Source organism: Pinus tabuliformis, chromosome 2_2, assembly GCF_031772625.1.
Source record: "Pinus tabuliformis cultivar Carrire ecotype Pingquan chromosome 2_2, CPIR1, whole genome shotgun sequence".
In the NCBI taxonomy this organism is placed as follows: Eukaryota; Viridiplantae; Streptophyta; class Pinopsida; order Pinales; family Pinaceae; genus Pinus; species Pinus tabuliformis.
In genome coordinates this window covers 77892579-77909717 of record NC_142300.1, presented here as the reverse complement: position 1 = coordinate 77909717, position 17139 = coordinate 77892579, and the positions used below count along the sequence as shown (strand labels likewise).

Below are 17139 nucleotides of genomic sequence, written 5' to 3'. Positions count from 1 at the left end.
AAACCCAAAAAGTAATGCATCATGCCGATGTCCTTCATCTCAAACTCCGTCACCAGATCTCTCTTGCAGTGCTCTATGAGTCTCTCTGCACCTGTAATGACCAAGTCATCCACATACAGCACCAGAATGAGAGGCTCCTCACCTATCAAAATAAAGTAAAGGTTCGGATCTGCCTCACTCTTTGTGAAACCCATCCCCTGCAAGTATGTATCTATCCTAAAGTACCAAGCTCTGGGAGCTTGCTTCAGGCCATAAAGGGCCTTCTTCAGTCTGCACACATGGGACTCCTTCCCATGCACCTGAAAGCCCTGTGGCTGCTCAATGTACACCTCCTCCTGTATGAAGCCATTGAGAAATGCAGTCTTCACATCCATCTAGTGGATCTTCCAACCCATCTCTGCTGCTATCAATATAATGGAGCGGATCAAAGTATATCGAGCCACGAGAGCGAAGGTCTCCCCATAATCAACTCCCTCTACCTGGGAGAACCCTCTAGCCACAAACCTCGCTTTGAATTTCTCAATGCTGCCATCTGCAGCATGCTTTACCTTGTAAAGCCATCTGGAAGTAACCACGGATTTGCCCTCAGCCCTCGGCACCACCTCCCAAATATCATTCTTCATGATAGAAGAATACTCCTCCTGCATGGCCTCTCTCCAAACCTGCTGGCTAGCTGCCTCCTCATAGCTAGAAGGCTCAGAGTCAAGGATGCTGGTAGCCATTGCCATATAGCTACAAAACCTCTCAGGTGGTCTACTCTCTCTGACCGGCCTCTTAGGCTCAGCAACAGATGTGGCATCTCTCAAGGTGTCCTGAAGCCATGTTAAGTTATGGTATGTTCTATGCTTATAACAGTTTACTTCTTTTTCTTATTATATTCCACCGATTAGCAATCACATGTACATAAAGTAAAGTGCAGATAGAACATTAAACGATCGACAGAAAACAAGCCAAGACAAGAGACACGAGATGTGGCGGCTAGCCAGGGACAAACCCCACAATGTGTGGGGAAACCCTTTGATCAAATCTTCTTTTATCTTCAATAATTCAGCAGAGAGAAATAGTACAATAAATCTGATTCATATCAGCAGTAGCAAACCCTAGATCAGTAGCATCAGCATTAGCGGCTTCATTATCAAACTAGGGCAGACCATATCTCACAAACCGACAGTCGGATTGACTTCATTCCACCACCAAAAGTTTCGGCTTCCAGAGGAGGTTCAGATGAACCTACAGCGCAGTTCAGATGAGGAGATCTTCTAGGCCACGCAATTCAATCTTTACTTCTGCAGTTGCAGCTTCAGTTTCAGCAGTTTCCGGCTTCAAACTAGGGCAGTCGATATCTTGCAAACCGTTCGTCGGATTGACTTCATTCCACCACCAAAAGTTGTGGCTTTCAAAGGAGGTTCAGATGAACCTACAGCGCAGTTCCAAAGAGGAGATGTTCTAGGCCACGCAAGTCAATCTTTACTTCTGCAGTTGCAGCTTCAAATTCAACAGCTTCCGACTTCACATGTGTGAGAAAGAGAGACCCATTTCAGTGCAGTAGAGAAGAGACTCATATCTACGCAGTAGAGAGAGAGATGTGATGAGATGAGTGAGTCCAAATGAGGAAAAGTCCTCTTATATTTATACACAACGTTGGTGGGTGAATAGATGCGACTATTGGGCTTCTGAGCCTACATGAGTTGTAGGTTGGCTTGATAATAATTCCATAATCAAAATAAATTCATATCTCCATGAATACTTATCAGAATTGGATGATCTTTATATCAATCCTACACCTCTCGACGAGAGGAATCTAATAAAAATATTATTAGCCATGAATAAGATGACCCACATGAAGTTTTGCCCTGGTTGCCAATTTTAACACTCCCTCTCAACCATGGAGAACTTCATCTGCAATCTGTCTATCGGTCGTTACTATTCATCCATCAAATGCACTGCCTTGTACAGCCTGACCCTTGCCCTGCTCTGCTCTATTTTGCCTGTTCTGTTTTGTCTTGTTCTGCCCTGCACTGATCTGTATTGTTTTGTTCTGTTTTGTTCTGCTCTGCTCTTGCATTGTTCTATTCTACTCTGCTTTTGTCCGAATTATGAAGAAGAAGAAATGATCGAGGATGTATCATACTGACTCAAAGTCAGTCTCAGAGTATGTACCACTGGTCCCAGACCAGTCTCAACCAACCCAAATTCAGCGTCATAGTGAGTACAACTCCAATGGTCCCAGACCAATATCATCCTCCACTGGCTCAAAGTCAGTCTCAAAGTATGTACCACTGATCCCAGACCAGTCTCAACCAACCCGAAGTCAGCGTCATAGTATGGTACAACTCCTACCACTGGTCCCAGACCAGTATCATTGATCCCAGATCAATGGAGGTCATCCTAGCGTAGGGAGTACGGTAGTTACAACGATGCGTCCATCGGTACTACTATGGTCCCTAACTTCATTTCCCTGCTCATTGATCAGATGAGAGGTACTTCCCATGAGTCCCACACTGCATGGGTAGGATGCCTCGACAGGAGAACTAATCAATCCTGTCCTCACAGGAGAACACATCAATCCTGCTACAATTGCCATGGAGAACACATCAATCCAGGCCTCACAGGAGAACACATCAATCATGCTACAATTGCCATGGAGAACACATCAATCCACACTACCATGGAGAACACATCAATCCAAGCCTCACAGGAGAACACATCAATCCTGCTACAATGTCGCCACGGGGTGTACATGTATACCACCAGGGGATAGTGAATAATCCTGTGGTCATATGTTGCTCCAAGAAGCACCCCGCACCCCCCTGGAGCTCTCAGAGCTCAATGCATCATACATGACCCTCATTGGGGGGTCTTTGAACAACTCCAAGTTGTTCATGGAAAGTCAGAAATTTTACTTTCCCAAGGGGTTTTGTCAGAATGTTGGCGACCTGTTCATCTGTACCGATATGATGAAGCCTTATAGCTCCCCGTTGCACCATATCTCGAATATAATGGTATCTGATATCAATATGCTTGGAGCGATCATGGAATACGGGATTCTCTGACAAACGAATCCCACTTTGGTTGTCACAGAGGATCACAGTGGTATCCAATGTGAATCCAAACAACTCACTGAAGAGCTTTCGCAACCAAACTGCCTCACAAGAAGTCATGCTAGCAGCAATATACTCTGCTTCGGCGGTGCTCAAAGCCATCGACTTTTGTTTCCTGCTCATCCAGGATATCGAAGCAGATCCCAAGGAGAAACAACACCCGGAAGTACTCTTACAGTCCTCCACATTGCCTGCCCAGTCAGCATCTGTGTATCCAAATAGTCTCACATCTCTGGCAATGTATCTTAACCCATAAGTGATAGTGCCACGAACATATCTCAGCAGATTCTTGGCACCAATCCAGTGTATGTGGTGGGGTTCAACCATATGCTGGCTCAACGTGTTGACTGCAAAGCATATATCTGGACGGGAGTTCACTAAGAACATTAATGCTCCGACGAGTTGCCGATACTCGGTAGCATTTCGTAAAACAGGTCCAGCAGCACTACCGCTTAACTTCTTTAAGTCAAGCTCCATCGGAGTAGTTACAGGCTTGTAGTCCACCATTCCGAATCTTTCCAATATCTTCACCACATATTTTCCTTGAGATAGGAAAATTTCTCCTGGCTTTTTCCACACTTCAAGTCCTAGGAATTAGTGCATCAGTCCTAGGTCTTTCATTTCAAATTCAGAGGCCAGCTCCCTCTTACATTTGTGAATGAGAGGGTCTGCACCTGTTAGAAAGAGGTCATCCACATACAACATCAGTATGAGAGGCTTGTCATCTTCAACCTTAAAGTAAAGGTTAGGATCGGCTTCACTCCTAGTGAATCCCAGCTTCATCAAGTAGCTATCGATCCTCTCATACCATGCTCGGGGTGCTTGCTTTAGCCCATAGAGAGCTTTCTTCAACCTGCATACATGAGATTTTCGATCATAAATCTCAAATCCTTCGGGTTGCTCCACATAGACCTCTTCTTTGATCGAGCCATGCAAGAACGCAGTCTTGACATCCATCTGATGTAGGTTCCATCCTTGTGAAGCGGCAAGGGCTATGATCGAGCGGATGGTCGTATATCTGGCAACAAGTGCAAATATCTCATCATAGTCTATACCTTCCTTTTGGGAGAAACCTCGAGCAACAAAACGAGCCTTATACTTTTCCGTGCTTCCATCTGCTGCATGCTTTATCTTGTAAAGCCATTTGGAAGTAACAACAGTCTTGTCCTGGGGTCTGGGAACTACTTCCCAAACATCATTCTTTATGATAGACTCATATTCTTCGGTCATAGCATCCTTCCATACTTGATGCTTGACGGCATCTGAGAATGACGAAGGCTCATTTTGTATGATCGTGCTCATGATGGTCAGGTATCCTTGATACCTATTAGGTTTCTTACTTTCACGAAAGGTTCCTCGGGGTGCAGCATGTCCTTCAGCATCATCAAGTAACCCCTTAAGCCATGAAGGCCTCTTCCTAGAAGAGGAAGGCTCATATGGAGGAGGATCAATCGGATCCATAGGTTCTTCTACATCAGGCATTGATTCATCATCCTTTTCTTTCAGTTCCCTGGTGTCGGCTTCTTGAGAGCTCCTCAAAGTCGGAAGATTGATCACCTTGCTGAGAGCCATATCTTCGTCAAAGGTGACATCATGACCAATTATGACTTCCCTTTGACCAGCTACATAGATTCTATAGCCTTTAGTATTTTCACCATAGCCCACGAAAATTCCCTTCTTTCCAGATGCTCCCAATTTATTTCTTTTCTCTTTCGGCACATGAAAGTATACAGGGCTTCCAAAAATTTTAAAATGAGAAACATCAGGTTTCTTACCGGTGAATTTTTCTTCAGGAGTCTTGGAACCCAATGCTTGATGAGGGCAGCGTTTGCAGCTTCAGCCCATAGAAACTTAGGAAGACTTTGATCATGTAGCATGGCCCGGACAGCTTCCATAATTGTGCGGTTCTTCCTTTCTGCCACACCATTTTGTTCAGGAGTATATGGTGTAGTAGTCTCCCTCTTGATGCCAGCCTCTTTACAAAAATCATGGAACTCATTAGATTCATATTCAATCCCATTGTCAGTTCTTAAGATCTTGATCTTCTTTTCGGTTTGATTCTCGATTAGGGATTTGAAGTGTCGGAACCAAGGGAACACTTAATCCTTCTTTTTCAAGAAGTATATCCAGGTCTTTCGAGAATAGTCATCTGTAAAAGTGAGATAATATGAGTATCCTCCCAAGGAGTTCACAGGCATCATATCTGATATGTCTGAGTGAACTAGTTGTAATATATCGGAGGTCTTGCTTTGACTTGAAGGGAATGGTCCCCTTTTGAGCTTTCCTTCGGCACATCCTGGACACACACCTTCTTTCTCTACTTGGAATTCAGGCATCCCTGTTACCATCTGTCTTACATCGGGTAGAGCTTTGTAATGAAGGTGGGCAAACCTCCGATGCCAAAATTCGGACTGAAGCGTTGTGTCACAAGACATGACACCTAGCGGACTTCCACCGACTTGATATAAAGAATCAACTCGAAACCCAAGAGTGAAAGCATCTTTAACATTATTTTTCCATATGCGTACCTTACCATCGCTGAAGGTTACCTTATAGCCTTTGTCTTCCATTGTCGAGATGGATACCAGGTTCTTTTTGAGATCAGGTACATATAATACATCTTGTAAGTGAATCGTATTACCTTGATTCAGTTTAAGAGAAACATTGCCTACACCTTTCACTGGGTATTTCATGTCATCTCCAAGGACAATTTCCAGGTTAGTTTCTTTCTCTACCAGATTATAGAGTACTTCTTTGTAACCAGTGAAGTGTCTTGAGGCACCACTATCAATGAGCCAAATTCCCATTGAGTCCGAAGGAGCGGAGGTAGATAGAGCAGCTGGTAGATAATATTCAGCCTGCTTATCGTCAACAGTGTTAGATTCATACCTGGAATTTCTAGCCTTCTTGAATGGTGGCCCTCTTCCTTGATTTCCCGCATTCCTTTTTCCTTTGTTGTTGAATTTTCCATTCCTTCGATTACCATGAGAGGGATTTTGATCATCGTCACGGTGAGAGTCCTTTCTATCAGGGCATTCCCTTGCATAGTGACCTGCTTTATTGCAAATGAAACATCGTCCTTTTCTTCCACCCTTAAATCCAGCCTTTCTTTTCAATTTAGACCCAGAATTATTTCTTTTCTTAACATGAGAAGAAAAAGCAGCAGGAGGACCTTTAGGCAAGGGCACTTCCTGCTCTTCTACCCTTGTTTGTTCTTGAATGCATCTAGCCATTAATTCCTCGAAACTAGGAATTACATTATTGTTCAGAAGAGTAGTCCTGAACACATACCATTCAGATGGTAATCCTCCGAGAGTTGTGAGTGCCATTTCTCTGTCAGTAATGGTTTCCCCAATAGATAGGAGATCGTTCTTGATCTTGGTGATTCTTAAGAAGTATGCTTGCATACTTTCATCTTTACCCTTCTTGATTTCCCTCAACTTATTTCTAAGAAACAAAACTTGATTTGCATCATTAACTTTAAATAAACTCACCAGTCTGTCGTAGATTTCCTTGGAGGTGTCTAGATCAGAGATGTAGGCCACCAAGCGCTTGTCGATAGAGTCCCGGATGATCTTCTTTGTTTTGACTTCTCCATTTTTCCATTTGTTCCAGGCAGCAGCAGATGCATTTGATGAAGGCTCAACAATATTGCCTCTTACATGGTCCAGCACTCCTTGATCTTCAAGGGTTAGATCGATAGACATCTTCCATCCGTGATAGTCAGCTTTCTCACGGAGCTTGTCTTCGGCAGGAAAGAGTGTTGAGGACCCCATAGTTCTTTTAGGATAGCCTTGCCAATCTTCTCTTCAATGATTGCTCTTGCTCTTGCTCGGGCTTTGTCTTCACCTCAGCTCTGTTACCATGTTAAGTTATGGTATGTTCTATGCTTATAACAGTTTACTTCTTTTTCTTATTATATTCCACCGATTAGCAATCACATGTACATAAAGTAAAGTGCAGATAGAACATTAAACGATCGACAGAAAACAAGCCAAGACAAGAGACACGAGATGTGGCGGCTAGCCAGGGACAAACCCCACAATGTGTGGGGAAACCCTTTGATCAAATCTTCTTTTATCTTCAATAATTCAGCAGAGAGAAATAATACAATAAATCTGATTCATATCAGCAGTAGCAAACCCTAGATCAGTAGCATCAGCATTAGCGGCTTCATTATCAAACTAGGGCAGACCATATCTCACAAACCGACAGTCGGATTGACTTCATTCCACCACCAAAAGTTTCGGCTTCCAGATGAGGTTCAGATGAACCTACAGCGCAGTTCAGATGAGGAGATCTTCTAGGCCACGCAAGTCAATCTTTACTTCTGCAGTTGCAGCTTCTGTTTCAGCAGTTTCCGGCTTCAAACTAGGGCAGTCGATATCTTGCAAACCGTTCGTCGGATTGACTTCATTCCACCACCAAAAGTTGCGGCTTTCAAAGGAGGTTCAGATGAACCTACAGCGCAGTTCCAAAGAGGAGATCTTCTAGGCCACGCAAGTCAATCTTTACTTCTGCAGTTGCAGCTTCAAATTCAACAGCTTCCGGCTTCACATGTGTGAGAGAGAGAGACCCATTTCAGCGCAGTAGAGAAGAGACTCATATCTGCGCAGTAGAGAGAGAGAGATGTGATGAGATGAGTGAGTCCAAATGAGAAAAAGTCCTCTTATATTTATACACAACGTTGGTGGGTGAATAGATGCGACTGTTGGGCTTCTGAGCCTACATGAGTTGTAGGTCGGCTTGATAATAATTCCATAATCAAAATAAATTCATATCTCCATGAATACTTATCGGAATTAGATGATCTTTATATCAATCCTACACCTCTCGACGAGAGGAATCTAATAAAAATATTATTAGCCATGAATAAGATGACCCACATGAAGTTTTTCCCTGGTTGCCAATTTTAACAAGCCACTTGGGCTTCCTCTTCCCTGAGTGCACTTCTCCCATAGGAGAATGAAACTCCTCCCCATCATTATCAGGAGCCTGAACTCCTGACTGTCTGTCTGTTGTCCTCCTGCCTACACCTGAACCTGTAGAAGCTGAGGTACCGTGTGAACTATCCATCAGTGGACTCCCTAGTGAACTGCTCTGCATGTTGCCCGGAGCACCACCCCTCTGGCTCGGCGAGCCACTACTCACTGACGGACCTGACATCCTCATAGATGTACCTCCGGATCCTCCTGATCCCTGCCCACTGGATCCCTGCAACTGACTCAACTGCTGCTGAGGGTCTGGCTGATCCAGATACTCTAACTCCCGTGACCTCCTAAAAGCCCTGTCCTCCTCGAACTTCACATCCCGTCTGACAACAACTTTCCTCTGTGCAGGAATGTAAATCTGAAAGGCCTTTGAGGTCTCACTGTAGCCCACAAAGATACCCTTCTCTGCGGTGGGCTCTAGTTTGGTCCTCTTCTCCTTGGGTATGTAGGAGTATGTAATGCATCCAAAGATATGAAGATGACCAATATCAGGCTTCTTCCCAGAAAAAGCCTCCTCCGGAGTCATGTGCCCCAAGGCACGATGCGGACTCCTGTTCTGCAAATAAACAGTTGTGTTGCAAGCCTCTGCCCACAAGAACAATGGCAACCCCTGATCATGTAACATGGCTTTGGCAGCCCCTACGATGGATCTGTTCTTCCTCTCCGCAACCCCATTCTGCTGGGGGTTGTAAGGAACAGTAAACTCCCTCCTAATGCCTGCCTCTGCACAATAGTCTACAAACTCTCCAAGGGTGTACTCTACCCCATTGTCCGACCTCAGGGACTTGATCTTTCGACCTGTCTGTGTCTCCACAAGAGCTCTAAACTCATGAAACCACTTGAAGACCTCACTCTTGGTCTTCAAGAAATAAATCAAGGTCCTCCTGTAGTGATCATCAATGAATAAAACATAGTACTCATATCCACTCAAGGAAACATGAGACATCCGACCGCTCACATCAGAATGAATCAAATCAAGTATCCCAGTCGCTCTGTTGTCACTGCTGGGAAAAGGGAATTTGGCAAACTTGCCCATCGCACATCCTCTGCAAGTATCAAAGTGATCAGTACTGAAATCTGGCACACCTGTAGTGATCTCCGGCAAGGTCCTCAAGGCTCCATGATACATATGTCCCATCCTGCGGTGTCAAATCTCACATAGCTCAGAACTGCTAGCTCTGCTATCGGTACTACTGCTCAATGCCAAAAAGGACTGGAATGCAAACTTGTACACCTTTGCATGGCGTACACCTATCACTCTAGCTGAATCAGCTGGAGTGCCCCTAGGATACATCAACACCTGTCCTCCCCTGAACAGTACCTCATATCCTCTCCCCTCCAAAGCTGAGACGGATATGAGGTTCTTCCTCATCCCTAGCACATAAAGAACATCTGACACCTTCAAGGGAGGTTTGGACTCCCTCTGAAATGTCAGTGTCCCCACACCGACTACTCTAACAACTCTGTCATCACTGAATACTACCTCTATATCAGTGCCACTCTCTGAAAGCTTTGAGAAGTACTCACGGACTCCTGTCATGTGACGTGAAGCCCCACTGTCCACATACCAGATACCCGAAGATGCTCCGCTAATCGAGGGAAAAGCATGCTCCCTCTGAACCTGTGTGGCAGGTGATCCTGCACTAGAGGACTCATACGCAGTGAACCCAAACTCCCGGTCAAAACGAACTGCAAAGTCCTCAACCTCTGCTGAAGCTGCCACGCTCTGGTTCTTCCCCTTCTTCTTCTTCTTCGAACACACAACTGCATAGTGTCCCATCTTTTGACAATTCCAACACTTCACCTTGGAATAGTCCTTCTGTGTGTTACCCTGCTTACATTTACCTTTGCCTTTTCCCCCACCATTGCTTGTGGAAGCCTGCTTCTTCCCCTTGCCTTTCTTGCCTCCTGCCGACAGTGCTATATCCTCATCCTGCTCAACTGGCTTCGCTGCCCCCAGCTGACCTTTCCTAATCTCTGTCTGAATGCAATCATCCCAAAACCTATCCCATGTGGGAAGGGTCTCACGTGCACAAACCCCATCAGCAAAGTTCATCCATGAACGGGGGAGGCCATTCACTGCAATCCGCACCAACTCAGTGGGTGGAATGTCCTCTCCAATTGCTATCAACTCATCTCTCACATTAGTAATCTTTGTGAGATATCCAACTGCACTATCATTACCCATCTTAATAGTCTTCAGTTTCTCCTTGAGGACCATTTTCTGGTTCTCATTGGTACTCTGGTAGAGATTGGACAATGCTGTCCACATCTCATGGGCATTTCTCTTTCCTCTCACATGAGGAATGCAATGGTCTTTGACTCCATCTAGAGTCAGTCTCTTACCCTTGTTGTTCTTTTTATTATACTCAACCAACTGAGTAGCATCAGTAGGCACAACAACAAGGTTTTGTGTGGTATGCACCATGATGTCCCAGACTTCTGCCTCCTCAAAGATACTCTGCATTCTCTCCTTCCAAACGCTGTAATTTGTATGCCCATCCAGCCTATCCTCCACCCTCAATCCCAATGACATCCTGCTATCCTAAAACTGAAAAATAGCATTGTTGTAGTAAAGATAAAACTATTGTTTGTGAAAAATCAGCGTGCTGGAATTTTCTGAGTGAAAAATCAGCAAGCTGTAATTTTCCTCCTTGCTATCCCCAAACTGCACTCAAGCTCTGATACCATGAAGAAATTTTTCATTTCCCACCCCGGTTTTCAGTTTCACCTTATTTCTCCCATATAGTTAAATGCCCTTTCCCATATCCATACATTTAACAACTGAAAAAAATAAAATAAAATAAAATAAAAAATAAAAATAAAAATAAAAATAAAATAAAATAAAATAAATAAATAAAATAAAAATAAATAAATAAATAAAATAAAATAAATAAAAATAAAAATAAAAAAATTTGTTGAAAACACAAATTCTGGAAATTTTACAGAATGCTGGAAAATGCAGAAATAAAAAAATCAACAGGTACAAACAGCCATTTAACACATTTAAACACAATGATTTTTGGTCAAGGTGACCCTGGAAAAACCCCCTACAATTCTTGGGGAAAACCAGTTTGAGAGCTCTTTCTTATTTCTGAAAAATGTCTTTTTACAGTGAGAAATATTTAGCAAAAATCAGCAAGCAAATTTTACAACTTATCTCGATTTTCATGCCACACAACCAACTAGAAAACTGCTGAAAAACTGTTGTACGGGCTGCTGTACGGACCTCGATTTCTGTGCAGAAAATCAGTTGTACTGCCCTCGATTTCTGTGCAGAAAATTTGTTGTATGGCCCTCGATTTTTGTGCAGAAAATCTGTTGTACGGCCCTCGATTTCTGTGCAGAAAATCAACTATACGAACATCGTACGGACTGTTGCACTATTGTACGGCCTGCTGTACGACCTCCTGTTGTACAGCTTGCTCCAAGCTGCTGTAAACTGCCTTGGAATGTGTGCCAAGCTGTTGCCTCCTTCTCCTCCTGCTCAAAAATCTCCCTTGCTCTCTTGCTCTCTCTCTCTCAATCTGCTCATGAAAGAATAAATGACATTTTCCTCCTTTTCCTTCTTTAATCTAACCCTAAGTGACTTTTGGGTGATCCCTAAATCCAATGGCTGAAATAGATTGAGATCTAGGGCTGAGATTAAATGTTCATTTAAATCTCACTTTCTATTTTTTAATTCACCCCACTTTAATAAAGACCCACTTAGTCATTTATTTCCAAAGTCACTTTTCCTTTCTAATTTTTCATTGACTTTAATAAAGTCACTTTAAAATTAGACTTTTAACTTTATCACTTAAAGTCACTTTTAAATTAAATTTGACTTTATAAAAATTATAAAGTCACTTTAGGAGAAAAATTAAATTCTTTTGGACACTTTTCCTTAAGCCAAAGATCAAAGCCTTAGGGAACCACCTGTCCTCCGGTACCAAATTTCAGCAGTTGATGAAGTGCCAAATGAGGTGTGAGGTCTCTTGTATTTATATGAATCCATGTGGATGAAAAGACATGTCTTTTGGGCTTCATGAGCCTACGTGATGTTGTAGTTGACCTTGATAATTTACATATTAGTGGGTTTTAATTCAAAAACACACTTCTCCTTGTTCGATTTGAGTGATCTTGGGGTCGATTTTAGTCCTCTCAAAAAGAGGAATTCAATGCAATAATTATCTCCATCAAATTAATTGTCCAAAATAGAATTTGACCCTAGTTGCATAATTTAACACAGTCCACACGTGTGAGAGATATTAGCCCAAAAACAATCTTCTTAACTTTGATTTTTCTCCTCCTTGGATTCTCCTCTTCTTCGCTCCTTCTAGGTCTTTTTCTTCTTGATATATCGGACTTCTTGTGAGCTAGATTGATGCCTTCAAATGAGGTCGATGCATCCTTATATATAGTCTTCCTTGGAGGTCGAATGGTTGTCCATGAGGTCGACTTGACACTATTTGTAGGTCGACTTGTTCTTTGCATGATGACAAGGTCTTGGAGGGTCTATTTGACACTTTTGACTTTACATAAATTTTCTTTACAAGATGTAACATGCCCAAAAAGGTCTTCCATACATGACATTGACTCAACTGCCTTGTAGACTCAATGACAAGCCCTAGAAGCACTCAATGGGTGCTTGACCTATAAATAAATTTTCCTTGAGCATGAAACCCATGCCTCAAGAATAACAATAATAAATTTATTTTTCTCTTTACATAAAATCATGATTACATATGTCATTATGAAGACCAAACCCAGATACATATTTCAACAGTTCATTCTATCATTTCAACTGTGGGAAACCAAGAAAATATGAAACAGTTCATCAGCTGCAAAAGAATGCAAAAATCATCAAATTTAACTCAGTTTCAGCTAAAGCAGCCATTGTCATGCATTTTGTTAAGTTTGTATGTTTTTCAAAGTAATTAGGTACTTAGGTCTTATTACGTAGAATCTACACCACAAAGATACACTAGAATGTGTTGTATACACATGGATATTGTTATAGGCCAGTGCAATACTCTCTCTTCAAATAAAGATAGACTAGGATGTGTACACGGCATTACATGGATATAGTTAATGGCCAATAGATAGTCCAATGTGGAAAAAGTCGAACTTTAGAATAAATCGGCAAGGATCCGAAAATTGAAAAAATAGTTAAAGTCGGAGAAAATTGAAAACTCGGCAAAAAAAAGTACAAAAATATTCATTTAAAAAGAATAATAACAAACCAAACCAAACCAAAAAAAAAAAAATAGCATCTGAAGTATCCACAACATCAAATAAATGCATTGCCACATAAATATGAAAAGAACGCTAATATATAAGATGCATAAAAAGTCTAGTGCTACATCACATATCAACAGTGAATCAAGTCCTAAATCCTGAGTCCTGACTCAGTCTCAAGAGTCAAAATATCAACAAAAAATATAATAAATGTATCTCATCATCATGAATCATCTACATGTCATAAACTAATCAGTCACTAAGTTCCTCTGCCCTTTTTATGGGAATAGGGAATGGCTTTGCCATTTCCTCTAGAGGAAGATGGCCCTACGCCTGTGGCTACAAATGGACTATGTCGTCCTCTAGAAGCAAAAATAGGAGGTCACCCCTGTCCTTTATTGCTGCCCATGCTAAATGGTGTCACCTCCTCCTTCACCTCTTGCTCTGCCTCTTGTTCCTGCTGCTCCTCCTCCTCTACCTCTCTCTCCCCTTCAACTGCTACCTCCTCCAGTACCTCAGGATCCACCTCTAACCAATCAAGGACAGAGACTCAGAGAGAATCCACACCTGCAACTTGGCAATCACTATCTCAGTGTCTCTCAGGTTGAGCAGTGGACAAAACTCCAAATCCACACCACAAAACTGGTCAAATCTCCTCCTCTTGGGCAGTGACAAACTCCTCTCTCCACCAGCTTGAGTCGTAAAGGATTGAGGGCAAAATGAGTAAAATAATCGGACTTTCCCCAACTTATACGCGGTCCAGAAAACAGTCACGATTTTTTGGATTGAATCGCAATTTATTGGGAGTTTATCAATTAAATCGCGAGTTTTTCAAGTTTCAAAAACTCAGCAGATAACATCGGTGAGTTGAAAAACTCGCGATTTCTAGAGGTTTTCCATAGAGGTAGATACTGTCTCTTCATACTTTTGTTTGAGGTAATTTATAGCAGACCGTTTTTAAAGTAATTTATAGCAGACCGTTGATGTACTCTTGCTGTGAGCTATGCTGCAGTTTTTCCTTAAAAATTTCCTAGTTATGATTTTAAAAAAATATGTATCCGTATTAAACCTTGGCCATTTTTCTTTCTAGAAACTTGTTTACTGCAATCTCTCTTTCCCGTTTCTGAACAAATAGGTTGCCAGGCATTAATTATTTAATAATGAATCAATCTTCAAAATTGATATTTGTATCTCCGGCATTATATTTGCGAGCAGTATGACATCTGTGGTAGTTGCTTTATTGGATATTGAGTCGTGTGATTTATATTTTCTCTATATCTAAGAGGTTGTCGCGTGTCCTCTCATGATGTAACCCCCAATATTCAAGTTGACGTTTATTTTCAGCAGAAAAGCTTCAAACTCACCCGTGACAGCACTCAAATGTTCTAGAACATTTGCTTGATCCACAGTATCCAGAATTTAACTCTGGAATGTTGAAGATACATACAATAATTATTAGAATACATTCATGTTCTCCGAGTCCTGCTTGAAATTGGAAAATATTGCAGTCACGGTTCTCTTAGATTCGGGCAGTATACTTACTTTACTAAAACGGCCTGCAAACTTTTACAATATGCTTTCAAACATAGAAAATAGCCTGCTTGCAAATTTGTACTCTTGCTTAAAGTTGCCATTGATCGTGGCTGAAGTTCAAAACACGTTTCACCTTTCCCAAGATTGCATTCAAAATTTTCAAAAACTTCCAACTATCGCTACTTTTGCAAACATCGCAGGGATCTAAGCAAAGGTAGGTCATTTATTGACCGCAAATGCATGCCTAAGCAAACTAAATTTCCTTTAACTAACATGTTTCAAAGGAATATATAGATTCCTAGTTTAAGTCCAATCTGCCCTTTGAGAAAAGAGATTTTAGTGCAAGAACAATGGCATGGAATACAATGGACCTCAATGTCTGTGCCTTACAAGGATCCTAAAGTTTGAACTCTGAGTGACAGCTACCCAAGTAATAAAAACCCTAACTCTTCAGGAGAACATGTAAGAAAATTAAAAGCGTAGTAGCTAGAGTGAAACAATGGTTGCGCTCGAGTAGTAATGTTAGAGGATTTGCTTTTAAGTATTAATAATACTCACCCCGTATAAGCGAGTGCCTGCATTGATCCTCTGAATCCAGAGGCCGCGCATGTCCCGTTTCTTGTTACGACGGTCCCTGTACGAGTACTGGAGGGCTTTCTCCACACGTTCTCTGGCAATGCGGATGCAGTTCTTCGCCCTCCCCCTGAACCCCTTGGCCAACTTCAGAATCTGATCCTTCTGCATCTTCTCTTATCTTCTCCCCGGTCCCCTCGGTGATAAAACTTGTAATTTGCATCTACTATCTCTACTTGTAAATTCCCATATTCCCATAGAATTTGCAGAGAAAGCAAACAAACATGGAAACACTATTTTCACATTATAATTTTGCTATAATCGTTTTTTATTATTACATGGACTAATTTCCTCATATTTAGAAATAATAGTATGTCCAAAACCTTTTTAGGTTTAAGGCTTTATAGTATCAAATTTTGCTATAATCGTTTTTTATTATTACATGGACTAATTTCCTCATATTTAGATATAATAGTATGTCCAAAACCTTTTTAGGTTTAAGGCTTTATAGTATCAAATTTTGCTATAATCGTTTTTTATTATTACATGGACTAATTTCCTCATATTTAGAAATAATAGTATGTCCAAAACCTTTTTAGGTTTAAAACTTTATAGTATTTATATTATCGATCTTTTAGTTCAAATTATTTATTTTATTGATTTTTAAATAACTAAAATAATAATAATCTCGGTTCTATGTGGTGGTAAAAAAAGTTAAAGTATATCTTTTTTTAATATTTTACTAGTCTAAATCTATTTTAATTTTAGATATATCAAGCACAAAGAGGGATTAAATCTATTTTCACTTTAAAAGAAGTTTGAGTCTTTTAATCTCTTTCAACGCTTGATATATGAGGAATTAAGATGGATGTAGGCTTATTTAATTATTATTTATAATAAATTATGATTATAATTATTTATTTTATTTTATGTAATTTGATGGACTCAAAATGTTTACGAGACATTATAACATCTCTATCATACTGGGTTTGAGATGGTATATGTTATTGAGACTTATTTGTCTCTCTTTTCTAATAGTTTTATGTATGTTTAAATATTTTTATGTGATTCTTTGAATTTTTTAGAGTAATCCCTAGAGTTTTGAGTAAAAAATTTAGTACAAATTTATAGGCCTTGTATTTACAAAACCTTTCAAAATCTCATCCGTATAACTTTTACCAACCCTCTTTTCAAACATGATCATTATACTATTTGCATTGAGCTCTTCTACTCTAACCTTTTTTTCTAGACCAACACCTCTTGCAAGTCAAATTGTTGAAACAAGTGTAGCATGCAAATTTTGACAATGCCTGAAAGTTGATGGCAAAAGTAGAGCAGTAAACAGTATCAAGCTTGCATTGGAAGATTAATTTTCCCTTAAAGTTCTTGAATGTTGGTTGCAATATTTTGAAGGAGACTACAATAAGGTATTTGTCATCAAATTTTATATATTTGTACATACACGAGATGTAAACATGTGATGTCTCTAGGTGTTGTAAACTTTGTTTATGAGCAACATTTTCAATGGAAATATCATTTTTTTGGCCACGTGACCAAACAAAACAGAATAACACAAAAATAATGGTGGCCGTAGTTTTTTAAGTCTAATTAACTCAAAACCTAAAATCCCCTGCTCTCTACATAATCACCTGTAAATATATATGCCTTCAACAAAATACTTAGGGTTTTAATTAAAAATGGACGAAATTAAAAATACGGTG

The 17139-nt window shown here is 40.8% G+C and overlaps 1 protein-coding gene across 1 annotated transcript in view; it reads right to left on the bottom strand.

The window, feature by feature from the left end:
* Positions 1 to 15734, bottom strand: part of LOC149191530 (Ribosomal protein L20) — a 79917-nt gene extending 64183 nt beyond the window's left edge. The window contains exon 1 of the mRNA XM_089404313.1: positions 15404 to 15734. Within this exon, the coding sequence (XP_089260439.1) occupies positions 15404 to 15589 (186 nt within the window). The 5' untranslated portion in view covers positions 15590 to 15734. The remainder of the gene's footprint in view (positions 1 to 15403) is intronic.
* Positions 15735 to 17139: the final 1405 nt, after the last annotated feature.